We start from the raw sequence: 20,801 nt of genomic DNA, 5'->3' as shown, positions 1-20,801 counted from the left end.
GATGAAACAACAGTGAATATTCAGGTGAAAGCATATTTCTGGAAGTGAGAGGGCAAATTTTTTTTTCAAAGTCAGATATACAGAGAGAAGGAGAGACAGAGAAGAAGTTCTTCCATCCAATGATTCATTCCCCCAAGTGGCCACAACGGCCAGAGCTGTGCTGAGCCAATCCAATGCCAGGAGCCAGGAGCTTCATCAGGGTCTCCCACGTGGGTGCAGGGTCCCAAGGCTTTGGGCTGTCCTCGACTGCTTTCCCAGGGCACAAGCAGGGAGCTGGATGGAAGCAGGTCTGCTTGTATTAGAACCGGCACCCATATGGGATCCCGGTGCATACAAGACGAGGACTTAAGCTGCTTGGCTACCTTGCTGGGCCCAAGAGGGCAAATATTGGAGAAAAAAATATGTAAATAGAATTTGTAGGACTTGGTGTTGGTAAATGCAGGGATGATCCAGGGATACAGATGACCCGAAGGGTTTCAAAGGTGGTGATGTATTAAGAGAAATAAGATAAGCTAAGAAGACAGATTTAATAAGGAAGCTGATAAATATATGCCCCATTATGTGAATCAGCTATGAAAAATGTAGGCTTATTTAGGATTACTGGTTTTTTTAAAGATGTGCTGATTTGAAAGGCAAAATCGTGGGCACAGGAAGAGATTTTCTATCTACTGGTTCACTCCAAAATGACTACAATAGCTAGGTTTGAGCCAGGCTAAATCCAGGAGCCAGGAACTTCATCTGGGTAGCAGAGGTCGAAGTCCTTGGGCCATTATCTTGTGCTTCCCCAGGCCTGTTAACAGGGAAATGGATCACAAGCAAAGCAGCCAGGATTCTGGTTTGCAGGTGTTGGCCTTAATCCTCTGTGCCACAGTGTTGGTCCCATCATTGAAAATTTTTGAGCTGGAAAAAACATGATGATGAGCATACAAATGTAAGCAAAATCCTACAATTTCTAAACTCCAGGTTAGCAACCCTTGTATAGAATAAATTATTCAGTAATTATAAATATTTTTTTTAATTGTTAACCTTATGTTAGTCTTTTGTATAATTATCTAAGACCTTGATACCTGTTTACATGGTTATGGGCATTAATAAAATATGGGGTGTTTGCTAAAAACTTTGCAAAGTGTCTTATCAGATGTGGTTATTTTTTTTAACATGTATTTTTATTGCATTTCCTTTTTTTTAAAAAACTAATTACATTGCATTATGTGATACATTTTTTCATGCACTGGGATTCCCCCCGCCCCTCCCAAAACCCTCCCCCCACGGTGGATTGCTCCACCTTGTTGCATTTCCATAGTTCAAATTCAGTTGACATTCTTTCATTGGAGGCATTTACCAAGCATAAAGTCCAGCATCTTATTGTCCTGGTAAGTTCAATGGTTTCTTGGTGAGACCATCTCTGGTCTGAAGGTAGAGCCAGCAGAGTATCATCCCAATCAATTGAAAGTCCCAACATAATATTTCCAACCATTTACAACATTGTGGCATTAATTGACATGGTATTGATTAACCAATATGTTAATAGGAAAATGCAGGTTCTCAACCACAACCTGTGACTTCTTCATAGACATTTCAATTTTGGTTTACATTCAACCGTCAGAATGTGGTTATTACTGTGCTTAAAAAAACAATAATGACTTCTAATATTTTCACTTCTACCAGAGTGGTAGTAGCCAGCAAACAGATCAGATCCGGTTAGACTTCATTTTGTGATTTAATTGCTAATATATATTACATATATTAATGTCTGTATATATTGTGCAAAATTATTTTACATTACATTTTTTACCTTCCAGATGTAAAAAAAAAAAAAAAAATCAGTGTAATCTAGAGTAGGAATACCAAGGTAGAATACAATAGAGTCACGGGATGTTCCCTTGTTGAAACTAATATTAATTTGGAAAATATGCATTTTGAAATTATGTCTAGACTGCCTAATAACTAGGTATTCATAATTGATACAATGTTATGGAAAGCAAAATGTTTTTAAAATAAATATTTTTATCTGTTCATTTCATGTGGAAATCATAAAAGTGACCCCAAAAATTAAGGATGTGAAATTTCATAATTCCTTTAGATTCTATCTCCAATTTATACAAATTCGACCTAGTAAAATTATTAACAACTGTTCACAGAATGCAGAATAACGTATCACAAGCATCAAAATTAACTGGATGTAAATTTGACATTAATTCTCAATTTCTTTGGAATCAGATCACCTCATTTACTTTAGGACTTTAAGGAAAATAGAAGTTTTAGTGGAGCATCTATGAGTGATTCATATTATCTCATACTTGATAGCATATTTAATGGATCTGCGTTTTCTCTTAGGATATCCCCCCAAATATTTTTTTTAAAGATTTACTTTATTTTATTGGAAAGGCAGATTATAGAGAGAGGAGACAGAGAAATGCCTTTGATCTGCTGGTTCTTTCCCCAAATGGGCTCAGTGGTCAAGCTGAGTCAATTCGATGCCAGGAGCTTCCTCTGGGTCTCCCATACAGATGCAAGGTCCCAAGGCTTTGGTCCATCCTACACATTTCCCAGGGCACAAATAAGGAGCTGGATGGGAAGTGGACTAGTCAGGATACAAACTAGTGCCCATATGGGATCCTGGCACTTGGAGGTTAAAAATTAGCCAACTGAGTTATCGCATCAGACTTTATCCAAAAATTTTAATGCCTCCACTAAAATTATTTTTTCTCTCCATTTTCTCTCTGCTGTTTTTAAGAAAAATTTGTTCATGTCTTGTTCTTACATATTTATGTCCAGCAGCATTACTGTGCAGAGCACTTTTTAACCAAATCTCTTTTGTTATAGGCCACCCATTTGCCTGCTGAAACAATGCGAGTAGTACTGGAACGCTGCTATAATGATTTGCGTCTTCTCAGTGTGCCCAGTAAAACTCTGAAAGCTGAAGGGTTTTTTAGAAGTAACAAGGTATGTCTTTAATATCTCATTACTGTTTGCTGTTCTGATAATAAATGGAATTAAGATCAGGATTCTTCTGCCCCCAACATCTGTCCTGAGTTTATCTTTTGAACTCTCACTTCCTCCCTATAGTCACTTCTGCAGTCAGGTCAGAGCAGTCTCTGTCTTACAAATCAATCTTTGTGGTCTCCTTTTTGCCTTTTTTATGTGTGCCTGCCTGGAGTATTTTTCCTCCTCTCCCAGATTAGTCCTACCACTTTGATGAAGCCATACCTCGTTGGCCAAGTCTTCCTAACTTGGTAGGCCCACAATGCTGAGGTCCTTTAAGTTCTGTTCTTTCTTAAATTTCTACCACAAGGCGGCAGCATTTCCTGTCCCGTTCATTTTAGCAAAGTCTGCTTCTTATTATCATTTAACCTTTTTTATGGTATTCCTGTACTAATGCTAATACATAATTTTATTAAGCTATTTTGATATCTTTGTGTGGTGTTTATGTATGTAACGTAGTCTAATTAACCATGAGAGATCCAGGAAGGATTTGACCTTCTCTGTATAGTTGGCTGATAGTCTCAATTTGTAATCTTGATAAATGATAGGTTTATCTTCTTACGTAAAACCTAGCATGTTGTTGATAATTGCCACATTTATTTATATGCATTTAATTTTTAAAACTTAATTTCAAACATAAGCTGAAGTAAACATAATAATACAGTGACCAGCTTTTACACTTTCTGAATTATTTCACCTAATTCCCCAAGATCAACTTCCCAGCATCGTATCATCTCATCTATACGTAATATAAACATGCATGTAGAAACATGAGCATTCTTTAAAAATTAAGAAATGGTGCAGTACCAACCAGCATGTAGTTGGCATTCAGATTTCTTTTATTACCTTATGAAAGGGCTTCTTTTTTGTTTGCTTAAATCAGGATCCAAATCGAGTCTATAATATATCTCTTGAATCTGTTTTAAGCTGTAGATCCTCCTGTGTGCTTACAGTTTATTTACCCATTAAGTTTTCCTGTGTTCCAGATTTTGGTCTTACAATGCTAACACATCTTTATACACATTCCTGTGTGTATTCTTGTATTAAACTTTGGTTTCCTAAAGAGCAGATGTATAATATAAAATGTATCTGGAAATGGACAACCCAGTAAACAAGGGTATATATGTGTGTCTGTCTGTCTGTCTGTCTACCAACTTAGTATAGTTTTGTGATGGGTTAAAACATACATGAGTCTATTATTTAATTTCTAAAACCAGGCAGTATGCAATATAAAGTTTATCAAGGTGAGTTTTGTAACTTACCGAACAGTTTTATGTTGATGTGCTGCTATTCTTCAGAGAATGAGAGTGATGTTAAATTAAAATGTACTATAACTTTGACTTTCGGTTTAGGTGTTTGTTGAGAGTTCAGAGACTTTGGATTACCAGATGGCCTTTACAGACTCCCATCTATGGAAACTCCTGGATCGGCATGCAAATACAATCCGACTATTTGTTTTGCTACCTGAACAGTCTCCAGGATCTTATTCCAAAAGGACAGGATACCAGAAAGCTGGGGGTGATTCGAGTAATGTGGATGATGATTGTGAAAGAGTCAAAGGACCTGCAGGCAGTCTGAAGTCTGTGGAAGCTATTCTAGAAGAAAGCACTGAAAAACTCAAAAGTTTGTCACTGCAGCAGCAGCAGGATGGAGATAACGGGGACAGCAGCAAAAGTACTGAGACAAGTGATTTTGAAAACATTGAATCACCTCTCAATGAGAGAGACTCCTCCACATCAGTGGACAACAGAGAACTGGACCAACATATTCAGACTTCCGATCCAGAACATTTTCAGTCTGAAGAACGATCAGACTCAGATGTGAACAACGACCGGAGTACAAGCTCAGTGGACAGTGATATCCTTAGTTCCAGTCACAGCAGTGATACTTTGTGCAATGCAGACAGTGCCCAGATCCCCTTGGCTAATGGACTTGATTCTCACAGTATCACAAGTAGTAGAAGAACTAAAGCAAATGAAGGGAAAAAAGAGACGTGGGATACAGCAGAAGAAGACTCCGGAACTGATAGTGAATATGATGAGAGTGGCAAGAGTAGGGGAGAAATGCAGTACATGTATTTCAAAGCAGAACCCTATGCTGCAGATGAAGGTTCTGGGGAAGGCCATAAATGTATGTACTTCAAAAGACAAGGGCTCTTTGAGACAGCATCAGTACATTTCTTAGTTGACTTAAATTTTAGTTCAAAATTAAGGGTTTAGATTTAAGACCATCTATAACTTCCTGGATTATAAGATTATTCTCTTTTGACCTTTCTTTGGTTTTTGATGTGGTTATGGTAAACAGTGCTATTGTGGTTCTATCAAAACTGATGAGGTAAGAAGTTGAAACAGTACTAAAAGTACTGAGTGAAGAACTAAGGAATAGTTTTTAAAGTAAACAATCTATCAAAAACATAAAGCCCAGATGCTTTAGAAATGTTGATATTGAATGTCTAGAAAAATATTTTTGATTTGTGCACTCACCCATCTCACCATTCAGTGCAAACAATTCTTTTTCCTAAACTTCCAAAATAGTCCTAATTAGTTCATCAGGAAAGTTAAAACAAAACATTTTTTGTTGGTATTTTTTTTTTTTTTACTTTGTTACTTGGAAGACTTCAGGCAAAGGACCAACTAGGGACTCCAAATGGCATAACTCTCAAAAAGAAAAAGGCAGGGGGAAGAGATTTATCAGTTCGGGCATTTGAGAAGAGCAATAAAAAAATCAACATTGCGAAAGACTTAAAAGAACTTTTATAGACTTCAGACTAAAATGAGTCAAAGAATTAGCAAACAGCCCAGTTAAGATTACAAAATCAAAACGGGAAATGAGTGAAAACAAAATAGTTTTAGTCTTCAAACAAAGTGCGTATTAAGTATTACTTATATTCCTTACATTTGTACTTCTCAAAGTTATTTAAACTTTCTCTTAAGTTAATAAGGCAAACATGGATGTCCTTAGTTAACAAATATCAGGGAGGTTGAATAACTTGTCAAAAAACAGAGATACATCTAGTAGGTAGTAGTTTCATTGTTAGAGCTCAAGACCTGTGGTAGCGTGCTCTCGCTTGTCGTGTGCTTGCAAGAGAGAGCTCCATCCACCATCTGTCCACTCAGCTGCCCACCAGCTGATAGTTCCAGAATGGATTCCTACATCCATCCTGAATCCTGACCACACGCAGCAGTTAGAAACCGAGGTGACCAAGGTGCATCCTCAGGCTTCATCCGGTGGGAAGGTGCACAAACACCCACTAGGAAAGCTGTTTTGCTGTTATGCTTTCAGTCTCAACATTCTGCCTCTAAATGGAACTGGTGTTATATAAGCATACGAATGTGTGTGCTTTGTTTTAATTAGTCCGTATTAGACTGAAATAAGACAACCACATATGTATCTTGTGGAAAGACCAGTGAAAATGTGCATTAGTGGGCCAGAGTAGGAACAGTAAAATCATTACAGTGATGTTCCGTTCCCATGGAGCTTTTACTTCCTAAGGCTCATTAACTGTATTGTATCATTTAGTTTTCTTAGCAGCTGTGTGGAATTGGTAGCATTTTCACTGATGAAGTAACTGGCTCAGACAGGTTGAATAATCAGCGTGGGATCGCAGCTTGGGAGGTCACACTGCTAGTATCAAACCCTGGAATTCTAAGTCAGCAGCCATCCTGTACTGCCATCCTTGTTGCTCCCACTCTACTCCCTCGTAGTAAAGGGAAAGTAGCCAGGTGGCACTCTACTTTCTTACCACACTCAACGCATTGGGTAGTTTGGGAAAAGTCAACCTAGTCCTCTTCAGGAGAGGGTGGAAACATCTTTTAACTGGTTTGTTGTAGAATGTGGTGCTAAAATTTTAACTAGATAACAGTCAGCCATAGGCAGAATTTAGTGAAACCACTTAGAATTACAATTTTAAGAGTCTCATTTCTGTCTTGGAGAAGTTAAGATCTTTAAAAAGAGACATTTCTATCCATTGAAAACTCAGATTAGGTTCATTTCCTAGTGGTTGCTGGGAAAGTCAGCAAGTCGTGTAGAGAAGTCATTTGCTATAATACATTAGGCTTTCAGAAACAACACAGAAGGCTTATTTGAAAAGAAGAAGTAAAAACTTGGCTTGAGGAGTGGGGAGGACAGCAAGCCGTCAGGCTTCTCAGGGGTCACTGCTGGAATGGTGTGTCTCAGTTCCTCAGTGATCTGAAAGTCAGAACTGAAAACATGGGCGTGATAATAGTAGGGGTTCTTCAGAGTAGTGAAGTGGTGGTGGGAAGTAGTAGTAAACAGAGCTGATGTCTGAAAAGTGACTGCTCTGCCCAGTGTGGACAGGTCCCTTACATCACAAACTGCACTGAAAATGATGGTCTTTAAGCTCTCACTTATACTCCAGGAACAGTTTCAAGGAATAATTACAGACTATTCTGTGAAAATACTGTCCCAGGGTGACCTAATAGTAATATGTAGGTACTTTGGAATGACCGGGAAGGCCAAGGTAATCAAGGAATATATTGGCACTGATATTTCTTTGTACAGTTTTGGCTACTACTTACTAAGTGTAGGAAAAGGAAAAAGAAAAACCCCTAACAGTGTTTTGAGGTGTGCTGTAAAGAAAAATGACTCTAAATCTCAAAGGGTAGATGGGAAAAGTGGCATGATGTTGGTCTTTAATATAATAATAGCTAGTAAATTACAGCAACATTCTTTGGAAGGCTGTGTTCAGCATTTTACATGCATTGATCCAGAAACACACTATGAAGTATCAATAGTATGAGGCACAAAGAATTTAAGAAGACAAAGTCACAGATCTAATATAGAAAGAAAAGTCAGGAATTGATTCAGGACAGGCCATTGAACCCCAGAATCCTTTGTACTCAATCACCATACAGCACTGTGTCAATAACCAGCCAGCACTTGTGTCACCCATTGATAGACCATTGCTAGAGATGAAAGAAACCAAGATGTTAAGAACAGTTTCTGTTTGAGTAATGTTTTAGAATATACTACTCTTGTCATTACAACCTGTAATGTAACCTTGACACTAGTGTTGTGACCATGTGGAAAGCTGAGATCTAAGAAGGCTGGATGACCAAGCAGCAGCCAGTTATCACACTAACATAGCGAAGCTGAAATCTAGTTATGGTGCTGCAGTTCCTAGGCAAGAAATGTCTCTAGTAAACCCTTCACAAGAAGCACCTTGCCAGACAACATAAATAGGGACTGCTTGGCCAACAGCATATTATTAAGACTTAGGGCTACCACTTAAAGCATAAAAATTGACATCTTGGAGTGTAGATTTAGTGTCATGGTTAAGTTGCCTGCCACTTGGGTTGCCTGCATCCATATCAGTGTCTCTAGGTTTCAGCTCCAACTCTGCTCTTCATTACAGCTTCCTGCTAATGTATATTCTCAGCAACAGCAGGTCGCGATACAGGTGGTTGTGTTCCTGCCGTCCATATCAGAGATCCAAACTGAATTAATTCTTGGTTCCTGGCTTGAGCTTTTGCAGGCAGTTGGAGTGAACCAACAGGTGGCACCTCTCTCGATCTCTCTCTCTCTCTCTCTCTCTCTCTCTCTGCCCCCCTCCCCCATCTCTGCCTTTGAAGTAAATGAAATAAGTACTTGCTTAAAAAATTAAGGGCTCAGCACAGTTCTTGCCTTGCATGTGCCAGGATCCCATGTGGCTACTGGTTCGTGTACTAGCTGTTCCACTTTCCATCCAAATACCTGCTGTGGCCTGGGAAAGCAGTAGAGGATGGCTCAAAGCCTTGGGAACCTGCTTCTGCATGAGAGACCTGGAGGAGGCTCCTGGCTTCAGATCAGCTCAGTTTCTACTGTTGCAGCCACTTTGGGGGTGATTCAGCAGTGGGGGCATCTTTCTCTGTTTCTCTCTGTAAATCTAATTTTCCAATCAAAAATAAAATTTTTTTAAAAATTAAAATTTTTATCTATTTTATTTATTTGAAAGGCAAAAACAGGCAGTTCTCCATCTATTTGTTCACTCCAATGCCCACAATAGCCAGGGCTGGTCCAGGCTGAAACCAGGAGTCAGAAGCCAATCCTGGTCTCCAAGTACTGGAGTCAGTGTCACTCACAACAGCATGATTCAGGAGCAGAGCCAAGACTGCAACCCAGGCACTTGTATGTGGGATGAGCTAACCAGCACACCACATGCCTGCCCCAAAGTCTGACATTTTAAATCAAAGAGTTGTTGCCTTGAAGGTATATAGTAAACAAAGTACACTATCTTTCTTTATATTTTCTTCCAATTTGTACTTGTCACATTTTCTATAATTATCTGAAAAATTCATCAGCTCAAGAATTGAGATAACCTGAGAATGTAAACCCAGGAGGGGCATTTTTGGAGGCCTCCATCCTTCACCTATGAAAGAGATTTCATAGAAAAGGTGGATGTACCACAGAGGAAGTCCTCAGGGATGTGGCTGCTCTTGGCATTCAGCACTGCGGGGTGACAAGAGGAACTAACGAAGTTTAGCTTTTTTAGTCAAAATTGCAGAACTTAGTCTAGTTTGAAGATTTTGAGGCAGTTACTGTGCATCTGGCACTGTGCTGAAAGCATGATGAAATGTTTGCCTCATTGAATTCACACTTAGATAGATACTGTTATTTTTCTAGTGGAGAAACAGAGGTATGCAGGCTGATGGCTTTCTCTGTGTCCTGTAGCCAGTAAACACAGGAGGCAGGGTTGGAACCCAGCCAGAGCCTACACTGTATCTGGATAGAAATAGGAATGTATGTATGCCAAAGAACTGTGACCTAGGCACACCTAAGCACTTAGATACCTCAGAATGTTTAAAGGTGTTTAAATGTTGAAAGACATTCCTGTCTTATACCCAGAGTCCGTGAGTTTTGGCTATTCAGTACATCAGCTAAAGGGAGTACTTTTTCTGGTTATAGTATAATAAAAAGCATATGACCTGTTTTGTTTATACTCAAAAGAGGTTTTCTTTTACATTTTTGTTCCTGTTTTGTTTTGGTTTTTTTATGCTTAGGGTTGATGGTGCATGTTGATAAAAGAATTACTCTGGCAGCTTTCAAACAACATTTAGAGCCCTTTGTTGGAGTTTTGTCCTCTCACTTCAAGGTCTTCCGAGTATATGCCAGCAATCAAGAGTTTGAGAGCGTCCGACTGAATGAGACACTTTCATCATTTTCAGATGACACTAAGGTTGATTAAAATCATCTTTGCATAATTAGACTCTATTGTAAATGATAGATTTGAGAACATCTTGTTCTACTTCCAAGTAAGGTGAAGTAGATATCCTAAAAGGATTATTTTTCTTTGATGTTTAGTGATTATTTGGGTATTTTGGTGGTGGTTTTTCTTCATCTAACAAGCATTTATTAAGTGTTAACTCTGTGTCAGTTACTATTCTAGGTGCTGGGAACTCAAAGGTAAAAGATATAAATAAATAAATTTTAAAAATATATATATATACACATACCTGTTCTCAAACAGCCCATAATCTAGAGAATTTTAGAAAACCAAACAATGGGGGTTAAAATGGGTTGTTTATTCTCTTTAGATAATATGTCTAAAAAAGTGTTTTTAATTTATAGATTACAATTAGACTGGGGAGAGCACTTAAAAAAGGAGAATACAGAGTCAAAGTGTACCAGCTTTTAGTCAATGAACAAGAGGTAAGAAACACATTGAAGAGCAATGTAATATCACTTTTTGTGTTGCTGAAATCATACAATGCAGAAACTTTATTATACATTTTTTTTACTATTATAATTTTGCAGATTATGTGTCTGTTGGAGCTGCTGTGTTCTGCCCTGGTAGTGCAAAAGTTGTCCTCACCAGTGGAAATGATTGTGTCCTTAAAAAACTTCATTTACTAAAACAAGCAACAGTGAATTTGGCCCACAGGCCATTGTCTGTCATATGCTTGCTTGAAAGTATTGCTGCAATGCTGGAGTGAAGCAGAATTTTTCTGCTTTTTAAAGGAATTTGTGTTTGCCTTCTGGAAAAAGTCCCAGTGCTATAGGTTGTGCTGTAGAACTATCAAAACTCTGTCCTGAATCATTTTAGTATTCAGCAAATATTTATGTATTTATTATGTGCTGTAAGTGCTTGTAACTATTAACTCACTTAATCCTCATCAGTTAACTCTGATATATTCTATGGATGAAAAAAACTAAGACACAAAGAAGTATCTTAGTTAAGGGCACACAGCTTGCAACTGGTAGGTTATGGATCTAAACAAGTGATTAGAGAGAAAGCAGTACAGTATTTTAGTTCTTGTGCTGTACAGCGCTGTGAAAAATTTTCAAAATAAGACAAGCACCCTGTTTTAACATATTTCTCTAACATATTTATTGGGGACTTAGACAAATAGGAAAACCATAAAGTTTTCATAAAATGCCTTTATTAATTCAACATTTCATCAGGCACCAGTCATATGTCATATGTTATCATGTGTTACCATTTGACTTGCATAAAAGGCTTAAATACATTTGTGGGAAAATGCAACATAAAGATACATAGCTTTTTCCATGAATTTTTTGAAGCTCCTTCATATGTTGCTTCTGAGTTCAGGATCTATCAGTATCAGTGGCTGTTAGGTGTGTTTTAGAACAATTAATTTATGCATTTGGAAAGTTAGTATGCATTTTTCCTGTTTTAGTTTACAAAGTATTTTATTTTGAAAACTGTGATAATCTTATGAGAAGTGAATATATTCTATGTAATCTTTATAATGACTTTGTGAAGAAGATATTGTCCACAGCTCACAAACAAGGACACTTTTGAACAGATAATAAATAAACTTGACTAGTAAGCTTGAGTTAGTAAATAGAGGAGCTCAGATTTGTAACTAGATAGACTTCTGAAGGTAGGCCTGCTTGTCACACAATAGCAAGTAAAATGTGTTGATAATCATTATTTTAACATATAATTCAAGACCTAATTGTTTATGTTTGTGTTCCTAGCCATGCAAGTTTCTGCTAGATGCTGTGTTTGCTAAAGGAATGACTGTGCGGCAATCAAAAGAGGAGTTAATTCCTCAACTCAGGGAGCATTGTGGTTTAGAGCTCAGTATTGACAGGTAAAGCCATGTTAACAGTGTCATCCCTGATTGAAGAAACAACTGTATGGCCAGATGACAGAGCCTGGAATGACTTTCTAAACTTGAATAATTAAAAACTTCTGGTGCTGTTGACAGTGTTAGTACTACAAATTAATTTAATGGGCTAAGCTAGAATATTGTAATTTTGTTTGCATTTCCTCCAGAGAATACTAAATTTGAAGTACTGGGAACATTTACAACTTTTTAATGAGTAACCATTTGCCTTTGTATTTGGACATAGTTATCTTTTTCTTGGGATCAGACTAATGTCAGTTTTTAAATTGAATGTCATATGATAGTTTTAAATGTCATCATGTTTGTAGGTTTCGTCTACGGAAAAAAACATGGAAGAATCCTGGCACTGTGTTTTTGGATTATCATATTTATGAAGAAGATATTAATATTTCCAGCAACTGGGAGGTTTTCCTTGAAGTTCTTGATGGTATTATCAACATTATTGTGGGGAAATATCAATTGGCAATACTCTAAAGGTAGCAGAAGCCCATAGATTTTAATTAAGCAGTGAGTTACCTGGAGACCAGGAGGCAGTTCAGTGTTTTTGTGCTTCCTGAAGCATAATAAAGATGCCATTTTGTGGACTGATGTGATTCTTCCCCATCCCATTCCCCAGTGTTATCTTTTGCTGTATCCTAATGTAACTGTTTACTTTTCATTTTTAAGAAAACATCCAGTGTTTTCAGCTTTCTCCTTTTTTTCTTTGAGTACCATTTACCTTTTAAGTATCTTCTCTAATTTTGAGACTGTTGATTCTCTCTGATAGGGAAATTATGTTTTCAGAGTTAGGTCTTCAGTACATTTTTATGGAAAGTTAACCTAAGATTTTCTTAGCCATTTTTGTTCTCTTTTCTTTTTTTCTTATAGCTTATTTTACATTGAAATGTGATAGTGATGATTTTTCAGAACAGTGTCTATACAAACAGCCACAAACAAGGGCTTGAAGGTCAGAGAGCAAGGGATTGGTAAGCACGTTACCTTCCCTCTGAGGGCTGTGTGCTCTCCTAGCTTCTGCTAGGTGGTCAGCATTCTTTGGCATTCCTAGGCTTGTCAATCCATCACCCCAATCTTTGCTTTCATTTTCACGATGTTTTCTCTGTGAGCTTGTGTGTCTGTGTCTGAAATTCCCTTTTTATAAAATATTAGTTGTATTAGAGGCCACCCAGATGACCTGGTTTTAACTTGATTACTTGTGTGAGGACCCCGTTTGCAAATATGGTCACATCCTGAAGTACCTGCAGTCAGGAGAGGGGCCTGTTCATACACGGTGTCCCTCACACTGACTTGGAATAGCACTTGTATTTGGCATGCTTCCAAGCCTTGTCAGCCTGGGTACATTCAAAAACTTGGGCTTTTTGAAGAGGTAATAAGGGAATAGTTGGCCTTGGAGAGATCACATCAAAGTAAAGGATTAGTTCTGGATTCTTTTATGCTTTTGCTTTTACTTAGAAAGATTTTAATTTTCCCTTGTTTCCATGGATATTTACGACATCAGTTCTGGGCATTAATTTTTTGAGGTTTTAGCAATAGTACTTCACCTATTTCAAGCCTTTTCAGAAGGACGTGGAAGTCATCCTTGTAGAAAAGGTTGAGTATAAAGCAGAGAAGAATGAATTATAAAGGAAAATGATACTGTATCGGCATCATTTCATTATGTATCTTAGCATCAAAATAAATAAGGAGTAAGTTATATGGTTAACCATATATATATATATATATATAATTGTTGACATAAAATATACTAGATGGTGCTAATACCTCATGCTATAAGATGAGTAAAACTTGTGATTGCCTCAATATACACACAATCTGCAAGAAAGCAGATTTACAAGTCTGTGGTTCTCAAATGATAGACAAAATCTGAAGTTGCATTATGCAAAACAGTTGAACTAGATGATGAATCATTAAGTTTGAGAGGAAATGAGAAGGAATCACTGACAACTTGAATACGAAGATGAAATACAGATGATTTGAGTATTCATTTAGATTGGACCAGTCGCCAAAACAGAAACAAAGATTGGAGATCCAGAGAAGAGTGTAATTGGTAAAGCAGAGTGTAATAGGAGTTGGTGGTGGGTGGAATAGCTTGAAAAAGGAAAGAATAACCTTATAGAGGCTGGAGGGAAGAGAGTAAATACTGAATTCTCAAAACTCCTTGGATAATCTGTTTAATGTGTACCACCTTTTAAGAACTAAACAAATATTTTTGTTTAGTCAGCACTGCAAGAAAAGTCATATTTTCACTGGTTGAGAAAACAGAATAATGATGTAATCTTAAAATTCTTAGGGGTAGAGAAGATGAAGTCCATGTCACAGCTTGCGGTTTTGTCACGCCGGTGGAGGCCTTCGGAGATGAAGCTGGATCCCTTCCAGGAAGTTGTACTGGAAAGCAATAATGTTGATGAACTGCGAGAGAAGGTAAGTTCATTCTAAACACAGTGAGCTGATCCACATTTTTTACTCTGTTGCATGAGGGTCAGCCTCGGAAACAAGGACCCAGCACTAACAGCAGCAGCCATTCTTTCTTGACCTCTCTCACACCTGGTGCCACACTCTTGTGAGTGATAGGCTTTGACCATCTTTTCTGTTGAAAGTGAAAACTGTCATCCTCTTTGTCCTGAGTAGTTAGAAATCAATACATTGCTGTAGGTCCGTTAAAAATTTCAATAGAATTGAGTGAAAAATCCAGATAAAAGTTTATTTTGTATTTTATGTTTTATGGCAGGAACTCTTAAGGATCTTGGGTAAAAAGTGAGTTGTTCAGTTGTATCACATCAGGAAAAAGACTTGCTTCTCTGCTTCATACTAGACACAAAAATTAATCCTGTGTGTTTGAAATACATATAAAATGATAAATGCTCAATATGAAAATAATATTTAAAGTATTTTTTCCAAACTGTAATACCAAAAAAAACAAGAAACTGAAAAGATCCACCACATAAAAGTTTAACTCTTCTACACAGCTCCTCAAAGAAGTATTTAGGGCTGGTGCCATGGTATGTGAGGCTAAGCTTCCACCTGCGGCACCGGCATCCATTTAGGCACCAATTTGAGTCATTGGGGGCTCCACTTATGATCCAGCTCCCGGCTAATGGCCTGAGAAGGCAGCAGAGAATGGCCCAAATGCTTGGAAACCCTTGCACCCATGTGGGAGACCCACAGGAAACTCCTGGCCCTATCTTGGGCTGGCCTACCTCTAGCCATTGTATTTAGGGATTGAACAGTGGATGGAAGATCTCTCATTACTTAGAAGCTCACCTTTGAAATAAAAATAAATAAAGCTTTAAAGAAAAGTTTGGCATACAACCTATGAACATTTAGAAGACAATTATTTGAAACATAAATGAAAATGTCCATAATATATAAAGTGACACTACCTCAATTTAACATAAGCAGATGAATATCCAGCTCATGAAAGAAAAAATAAACCATGGCAGGTTTTCATTTCTTTCTTGGTAAAGATCTAGAAAGTCAGAAATTGTCTAGAGGTGTCAAGACTCGAGGGAAATGGGTATTATTGTGCATCTGTGGACAGAAATTTTTTTATGATCGAATTTGACACTATTGTATTTCAAATGTATGATTCTGCATCCAGGAGTTTGATGTTTATAGAGGGGTATAGTATAGCATTGTTACCTGCAAAAATTGAAAATGGCTCAGCCATTAAAGAGAATGAAGCTACTCTGTACTCCTGTTTTTTTTTTTTTTTCATGTATTCTGTATACAATCATGGAAATTATTGGCAGTTTTATATTTTTGTAGGTATGTGAATATAGTGTGCCTAAGTATAATAAAATCTGAAAGGAATAAACCAACCACATATCTGAGATACAGTATTTGCAAATTAGAAGAGAAAATTTCATTTCATTTTTTCTTCTCTCTTGTACAGATATGGGTTGTTTTGGGTTTCTTTTTTGGGGGATGGCATGTTTTTACAAAAATGTCAAGCTATTTCTGTTTGTGGAATAAAAGGAAAATAACTTCCCTAAAAAACTTTATTTTTAAATGCATTCATAAGATATTTTCTTTTACAGCTTAGTGAAATCAGCGGGATTCCTTTGGAAGATATTGAATTTGCCAAGGTAAAGCACTAACAATGTTGGCACCTGTGTGTTAATGCACAGTAATTATGGCTGATGGCATGATTCATTCACTTATTCTTCTCTTCTCAGGGCAGAGGAACTTTTCCCTGTGATATTTCTGTCCTTGATATTCATCAGGATTTGGACTGGAATCCTAAAGTTTCTGCCCTGAATGTCTGGCCTCTTTATATCTGTGATGATGGTGCAGTCATATTTTATAGGTAACATTCACAGTGTTTTGTTGCTCCAAGTGAATGCATTTTGGGTGTCTATCAATACTTCATTTTCCCCTAAATATCTTTTACTACTGTTTTGTTGTAGAACAGTCCTAACCATAAAAATAGAATGAGAGCCATACATTATAATTCCAAGTTTTCTAGTAACCACATTGAAAACAGTAAAAAGAAACAGGTGAAATTAATTTTAGTAAAGTATTTTTAATCCTTTACATCTAAAATACCTCATTACATGTCATCAATATAGAAAAGCATTCATGAGATAATTTAGGTTTTTCTTATACCAAGTCCTAGAAATGTTACATAGATTTTATATTTCTAGCATTTCATAATGTGGGCTAAGTGTATTTCAAGCGCATGGTAAGCACCCATGTCTGATGACCACCATATTAGAGAATATATAGAGGGAAAAGAATAGTCATTGGAACTGGCAGACATGGATTCCAATCTGGCTGTTATTTCCAACCTGCTCCTCATCTTTAAGATGGCAGAAATGATAACCTACCTTAAAGATTCTGGGAGAATTATTTTTAAATACCTAGCACAGTCCCTGTTGTACAAAGATGTTCATTAAAAACAGCTATTATTGCTACTAGTAAGAGCATGGAAATTCTGTGCCATTTCTAAAAGTGAGCAACTTGTTCATATGAGAACTACATTAGGAGTCCAAGACACCCTTGTATGTGAGATTATAGAACTCCACCAGTGACAGGCAGATTCCATTATCTCACTGAGGAACATCATAGCATTCAAGCAAAAAATTAGCACTTAGCTATAGTGATCTAATATGTTAATATTTTAAATATAGGGATAAAACAGAAGAAGTAATGGAGTTGACAGATGAACAGAGAAATGAACTCATGAAAAAAGAAAGCAGTCGACTCCAGAAGACTGGACATCGTGTAACGTATTCCCCTCGTAAAGAGAAAGCACTAAAAATATATCTGGATGGAGCACCAAATAAAGATCTGACTCAAGACTGACTCTGCTAGTGTAGCATTTTCCCTGGGGGATTTTTGGTTTGAATTAGATGGTTCACTACTACTGCGTAGTGCCATTACGGCCGGACATGGTTGGGGTAACCCGTGACACCAGCACTGATTGGACTGCCCTTCACCAATCAGAAGCTCAGTGCCCAATGGGCCACTGTTTCGACTTGGAATCATGTTGTGCACTATAGGCAAATTTACTGTAAAGTGAAAAGGGATGTGCAAAAATTTTAAAAATACAAAAACAAAAAGCAAAACTGCTACTAGAAAAGGGGGAAGGGGAAATGAGCAAACTTCTTTTATTGCGGACAGATGTGCACATAGCTGCTGGTAAAACTAGCCTCAAACAGGATCTCATAGCTTAATAATAAAAGCTGTGCAAAGGCCATGAATGAATGGATTTTCTGTTTATTTCACTGATACACACATTACCTCATTGATAATTCAGAAGTTAATGCAACATGTGTTGACTCTTGGAAAGCAGCAAAAATAAGAACTGAAGAAAAAAATTCTTAGAACCAGCCGTAACCTAGAGAAGAATTGTGAAGTTGTGTTTTTATTTCATTTCATTGTTTGGAGAGTATTAAGAACATAATTCTGGAACATCAGTTCATTTCCCTTAGACCACTTGCAGCAGGTGGCAGCTACAGTTGCTGTGGTGTTGTAATTATACCTGATTGTACTTAAGTTATGGATGTAGAGAATATGTTTGACACGTTCATTCAGCATGTAAATAAAATGATCCTCTTGAGTTATCCCAGTTTCAGCTCACCTATCTCCCCTGGTTATTCTCTTCACATATCATCTATGATGTACATTTTGTGTACATTGAGAAGTGAAGCAACCTATGTAAATGTCATCCTCAGTGAGGTTCCTCAGCGCTGCGTCCTGTAGGATTGTATTTGCCCTGTTAATAAGGCTTTTCTGTTCAGCGCCTTCTGGTATTTTTCTCTTTGTATGCTTATTTTTGAAGATTTACTTCAAGTCTGAAACTTCTAAAATGCTTTTAAGTCCCATTTTAATTTTTAAAGTCAATTTGTAGTTAAATGTATTTTAACTTTGGGGAAATGTCTTAACATCACATTGAGTAAACTTGCTGGTAAGATCAGGTTGTGGTTTAGACTGAGGCAGTCAACATGATTTCACTGCAGACTCATTCGAATCAGCAAGTTATTGCTTTGCTAAGTATTCAAGGAACACAATTCAACACAAATTTTGAAATACCATCTAATTTATAAAAATCAATAAAAAGGTTTTGGTAAAACTTTTTCATGCCAGATGCTGTTTACAACAATGAACATGCCAATAAAACCTTTGTTCATTCTTTGTGTTATTTTAATCATTAAACTTTTGTGGATGAAGAACCTGGGTTGAGAATAGATTTGTCGTCTTTCAGTTGAGCTTGGCGCTTGGCAATGTGTGTTGAAACATGATATCATGTCTTTGATAAGCTATGTTTACAAGGGAGTTCTCGGGAAAGATGGGAAGATACTAAACCCGACTTAACCGGATGCCCTCACTAATTTTTCCTTTTAAGAAAGATTATAGTTTTAACAAATGTTGCCATTGCAGTTTAAGTATAAGCATTGAGAATTCCAAGTCTTCAAAGTCTCTTGAAATCCACAAGGAAAACCCAGATTTTTTAAGCTAGTTTTCTGATTGATTTATATTCCTTAAAAACCATGCAGCTTTCAGCTATGTGGGATTGAAGTATTGCTGTGAATTTGTACTGATGGGATTGACAGTGTTCTCAGGGGAACGGAGATGACGTGTCCTGCGGATCTCTTGAACTGTCTGGAAGAGGACTGCCATCTAAAGCCTGTCACTTGGGATATTCCCTCCTAAGAGTTAACTAATGGGGTTTATGCTTGCAAGGCCTCACTTCCTGTCAAGCGGGTGGGGGGCGGGGCGGGGTGTGAGTGGGGGGACCTGCTTCACAAGCAGGGTGGCCTTGGGCAGGTGGGGTCTGGTTGTTGGGGTTAGTGTTCTGTTAAAGTGATCAGGGTCTTAAAGCTGCTCCTCAGCCTGCACCTTCTACTCTGCTGGTGGTTTTGTTCTTTGTTTAATTGCAGGGTAGCGCACCTGCCAAGAAGAGGGAAAGTTCTTTATTATGAAAAAGAAGGAGCTTGTTGCTTTTTAATGCCTTTTAGAGTGAAACATGATATTGTGGTTTCAGTAAAGGAGGCAAAGTGGATTTGTGAGATGGGAGCAGTAATTTCACTGAGAAGGTAGATGTGTGAGCTGCCCGGAGCTTCAGGGTTTCCTGTGACATCCGAAGCTCAGGACACAGAGACCGGTGGCTGCTAATCTGTGGAGGCTGACACAGGCCCCATGCAATAGCTCACAACCCTGCTTCCCACAGGTCATCGAGGCTGCGGGGCCTGGGGCAGCTGCATTGGGGTCAGCCATGCAGAGCCTGTGAGAACCACATACCTGCATCGCTGAGGCAGATAATCACAGTTTGAGGTACACTTGCGCCGAAGAAACAACAGTTGTAATTTCCAGGCCGCGCATACTGAGCTAGTCTGTAGAGCAATGGGCTACTCAAAAGTCCACTTTGCAAACAGGAAGTATATGTGAGGGCCAGTAGCCAGGACAGACAAGACAGTGCATAAGGAGCCCTCCACTGTGGAACAACATGGAAATTACTTTGTAATTCTGTAAAGATGTGGTGAACCTGTGCCCCCACTATAGTCATCACGTGGACTGGCCACAGATTGCCAAGCCACATTGGCAAGAGACAGCTGCACACCTTCACCTTGGTCTCAGCTCAGTGACTGCACAACTTCAGCACATTATGGTGTTGTAACTAAATCTGCCAATGACCTGTAAATGAATGTATGGAGTACAATAAAATCCTTTGTTCTTGTTCACTTACTCACTGGTACTTCCTTTTCAGTGGATGTAGTCGATTTCCTCTCTGGATTTTTATCCCTTTGTTCAGCTCCAAAGCCAGCACTTGTGCACATGATACCTGCAGATTGTACCCCAGGCTACATTTAGTGACATAGAAGACTGAGCATGTGTTTTTTTTTGCTAAATGAGACTAAGTCTGAGCAGCAACCTGAAACCTTAGAAAATCCTAAAGGGGCAGGTGCTTGGCAAGACATTGCCTAAGACATGTCCCATATTCAAGTGCTTTGGTTTGAGTCCTAGCTCCACTTCTGATTCTAACTTCCTGATAATAGTGTACCTGGGAGGTGATGGCCCAAGCACTTGGTCCGTGCCACCCACATGGGTGGATTGCATCTCATTCTCCTAGTTTCAGCTTGAGCCAGGCCTGGCTTTTACAAACTTGGGGGCAGTGAACCAGCAGATGGAAATCAACCTCTGCCTCCCTTTAAAAATAAATCCTGGGCCCGGCGGTGTGGCCTAGCGGCTAAAGTCCTCGCCTTGAAAGCCCCGGGATCCCATATG

General features: G+C 38.2%; 1 protein-coding gene across 6 annotated transcripts in view; it reads left to right on the top strand.

The window, feature by feature from the left end:
- The window catches only part of USP47 (ubiquitin specific peptidase 47), an 86,092-nt gene extending 67,953 nt beyond the window's left edge, over nucleotides 1–18,139 (top strand). For all 6 annotated transcript variants that reach the window (XM_058663379.1, XM_058663377.1, XM_058663381.1 and 3 more), the window contains 10 exons: nucleotides 2,827–2,946; nucleotides 4,338–5,115; nucleotides 9,984–10,159; nucleotides 10,552–10,632; nucleotides 11,926–12,041; nucleotides 12,386–12,504; nucleotides 14,365–14,495; nucleotides 16,112–16,159; nucleotides 16,250–16,380; nucleotides 17,204–18,139. In XM_058663379.1, coding sequence (XP_058519362.1) covers nucleotides 2,827–2,946; nucleotides 4,338–5,115; nucleotides 9,984–10,159; nucleotides 10,552–10,632; nucleotides 11,926–12,041; nucleotides 12,386–12,504; nucleotides 14,365–14,495; nucleotides 16,112–16,159; nucleotides 16,250–16,380; nucleotides 17,204–17,378 — 1,875 coding nt within the window. In that variant the 3' untranslated portion in view covers nucleotides 17,379–18,139. The remainder of the gene's footprint in view (nucleotides 1–2,826; nucleotides 2,947–4,337; nucleotides 5,116–9,983; nucleotides 10,160–10,551; nucleotides 10,633–11,925; nucleotides 12,042–12,385; nucleotides 12,505–14,364; nucleotides 14,496–16,111; nucleotides 16,160–16,249; nucleotides 16,381–17,203) is intronic.
- Nucleotides 18,140–20,801: the final 2,662 nt, after the last annotated feature.

This window comes from Ochotona princeps, chromosome 4, assembly GCF_030435755.1.
Source record: "Ochotona princeps isolate mOchPri1 chromosome 4, mOchPri1.hap1, whole genome shotgun sequence".
Classification (NCBI taxonomy): domain Eukaryota; kingdom Metazoa; phylum Chordata; class Mammalia; order Lagomorpha; family Ochotonidae; genus Ochotona; species Ochotona princeps.
The sequence above is the reverse complement of the archived record's forward strand: the minus strand, read 5'-3'. Positions and strand labels throughout refer to the sequence as shown.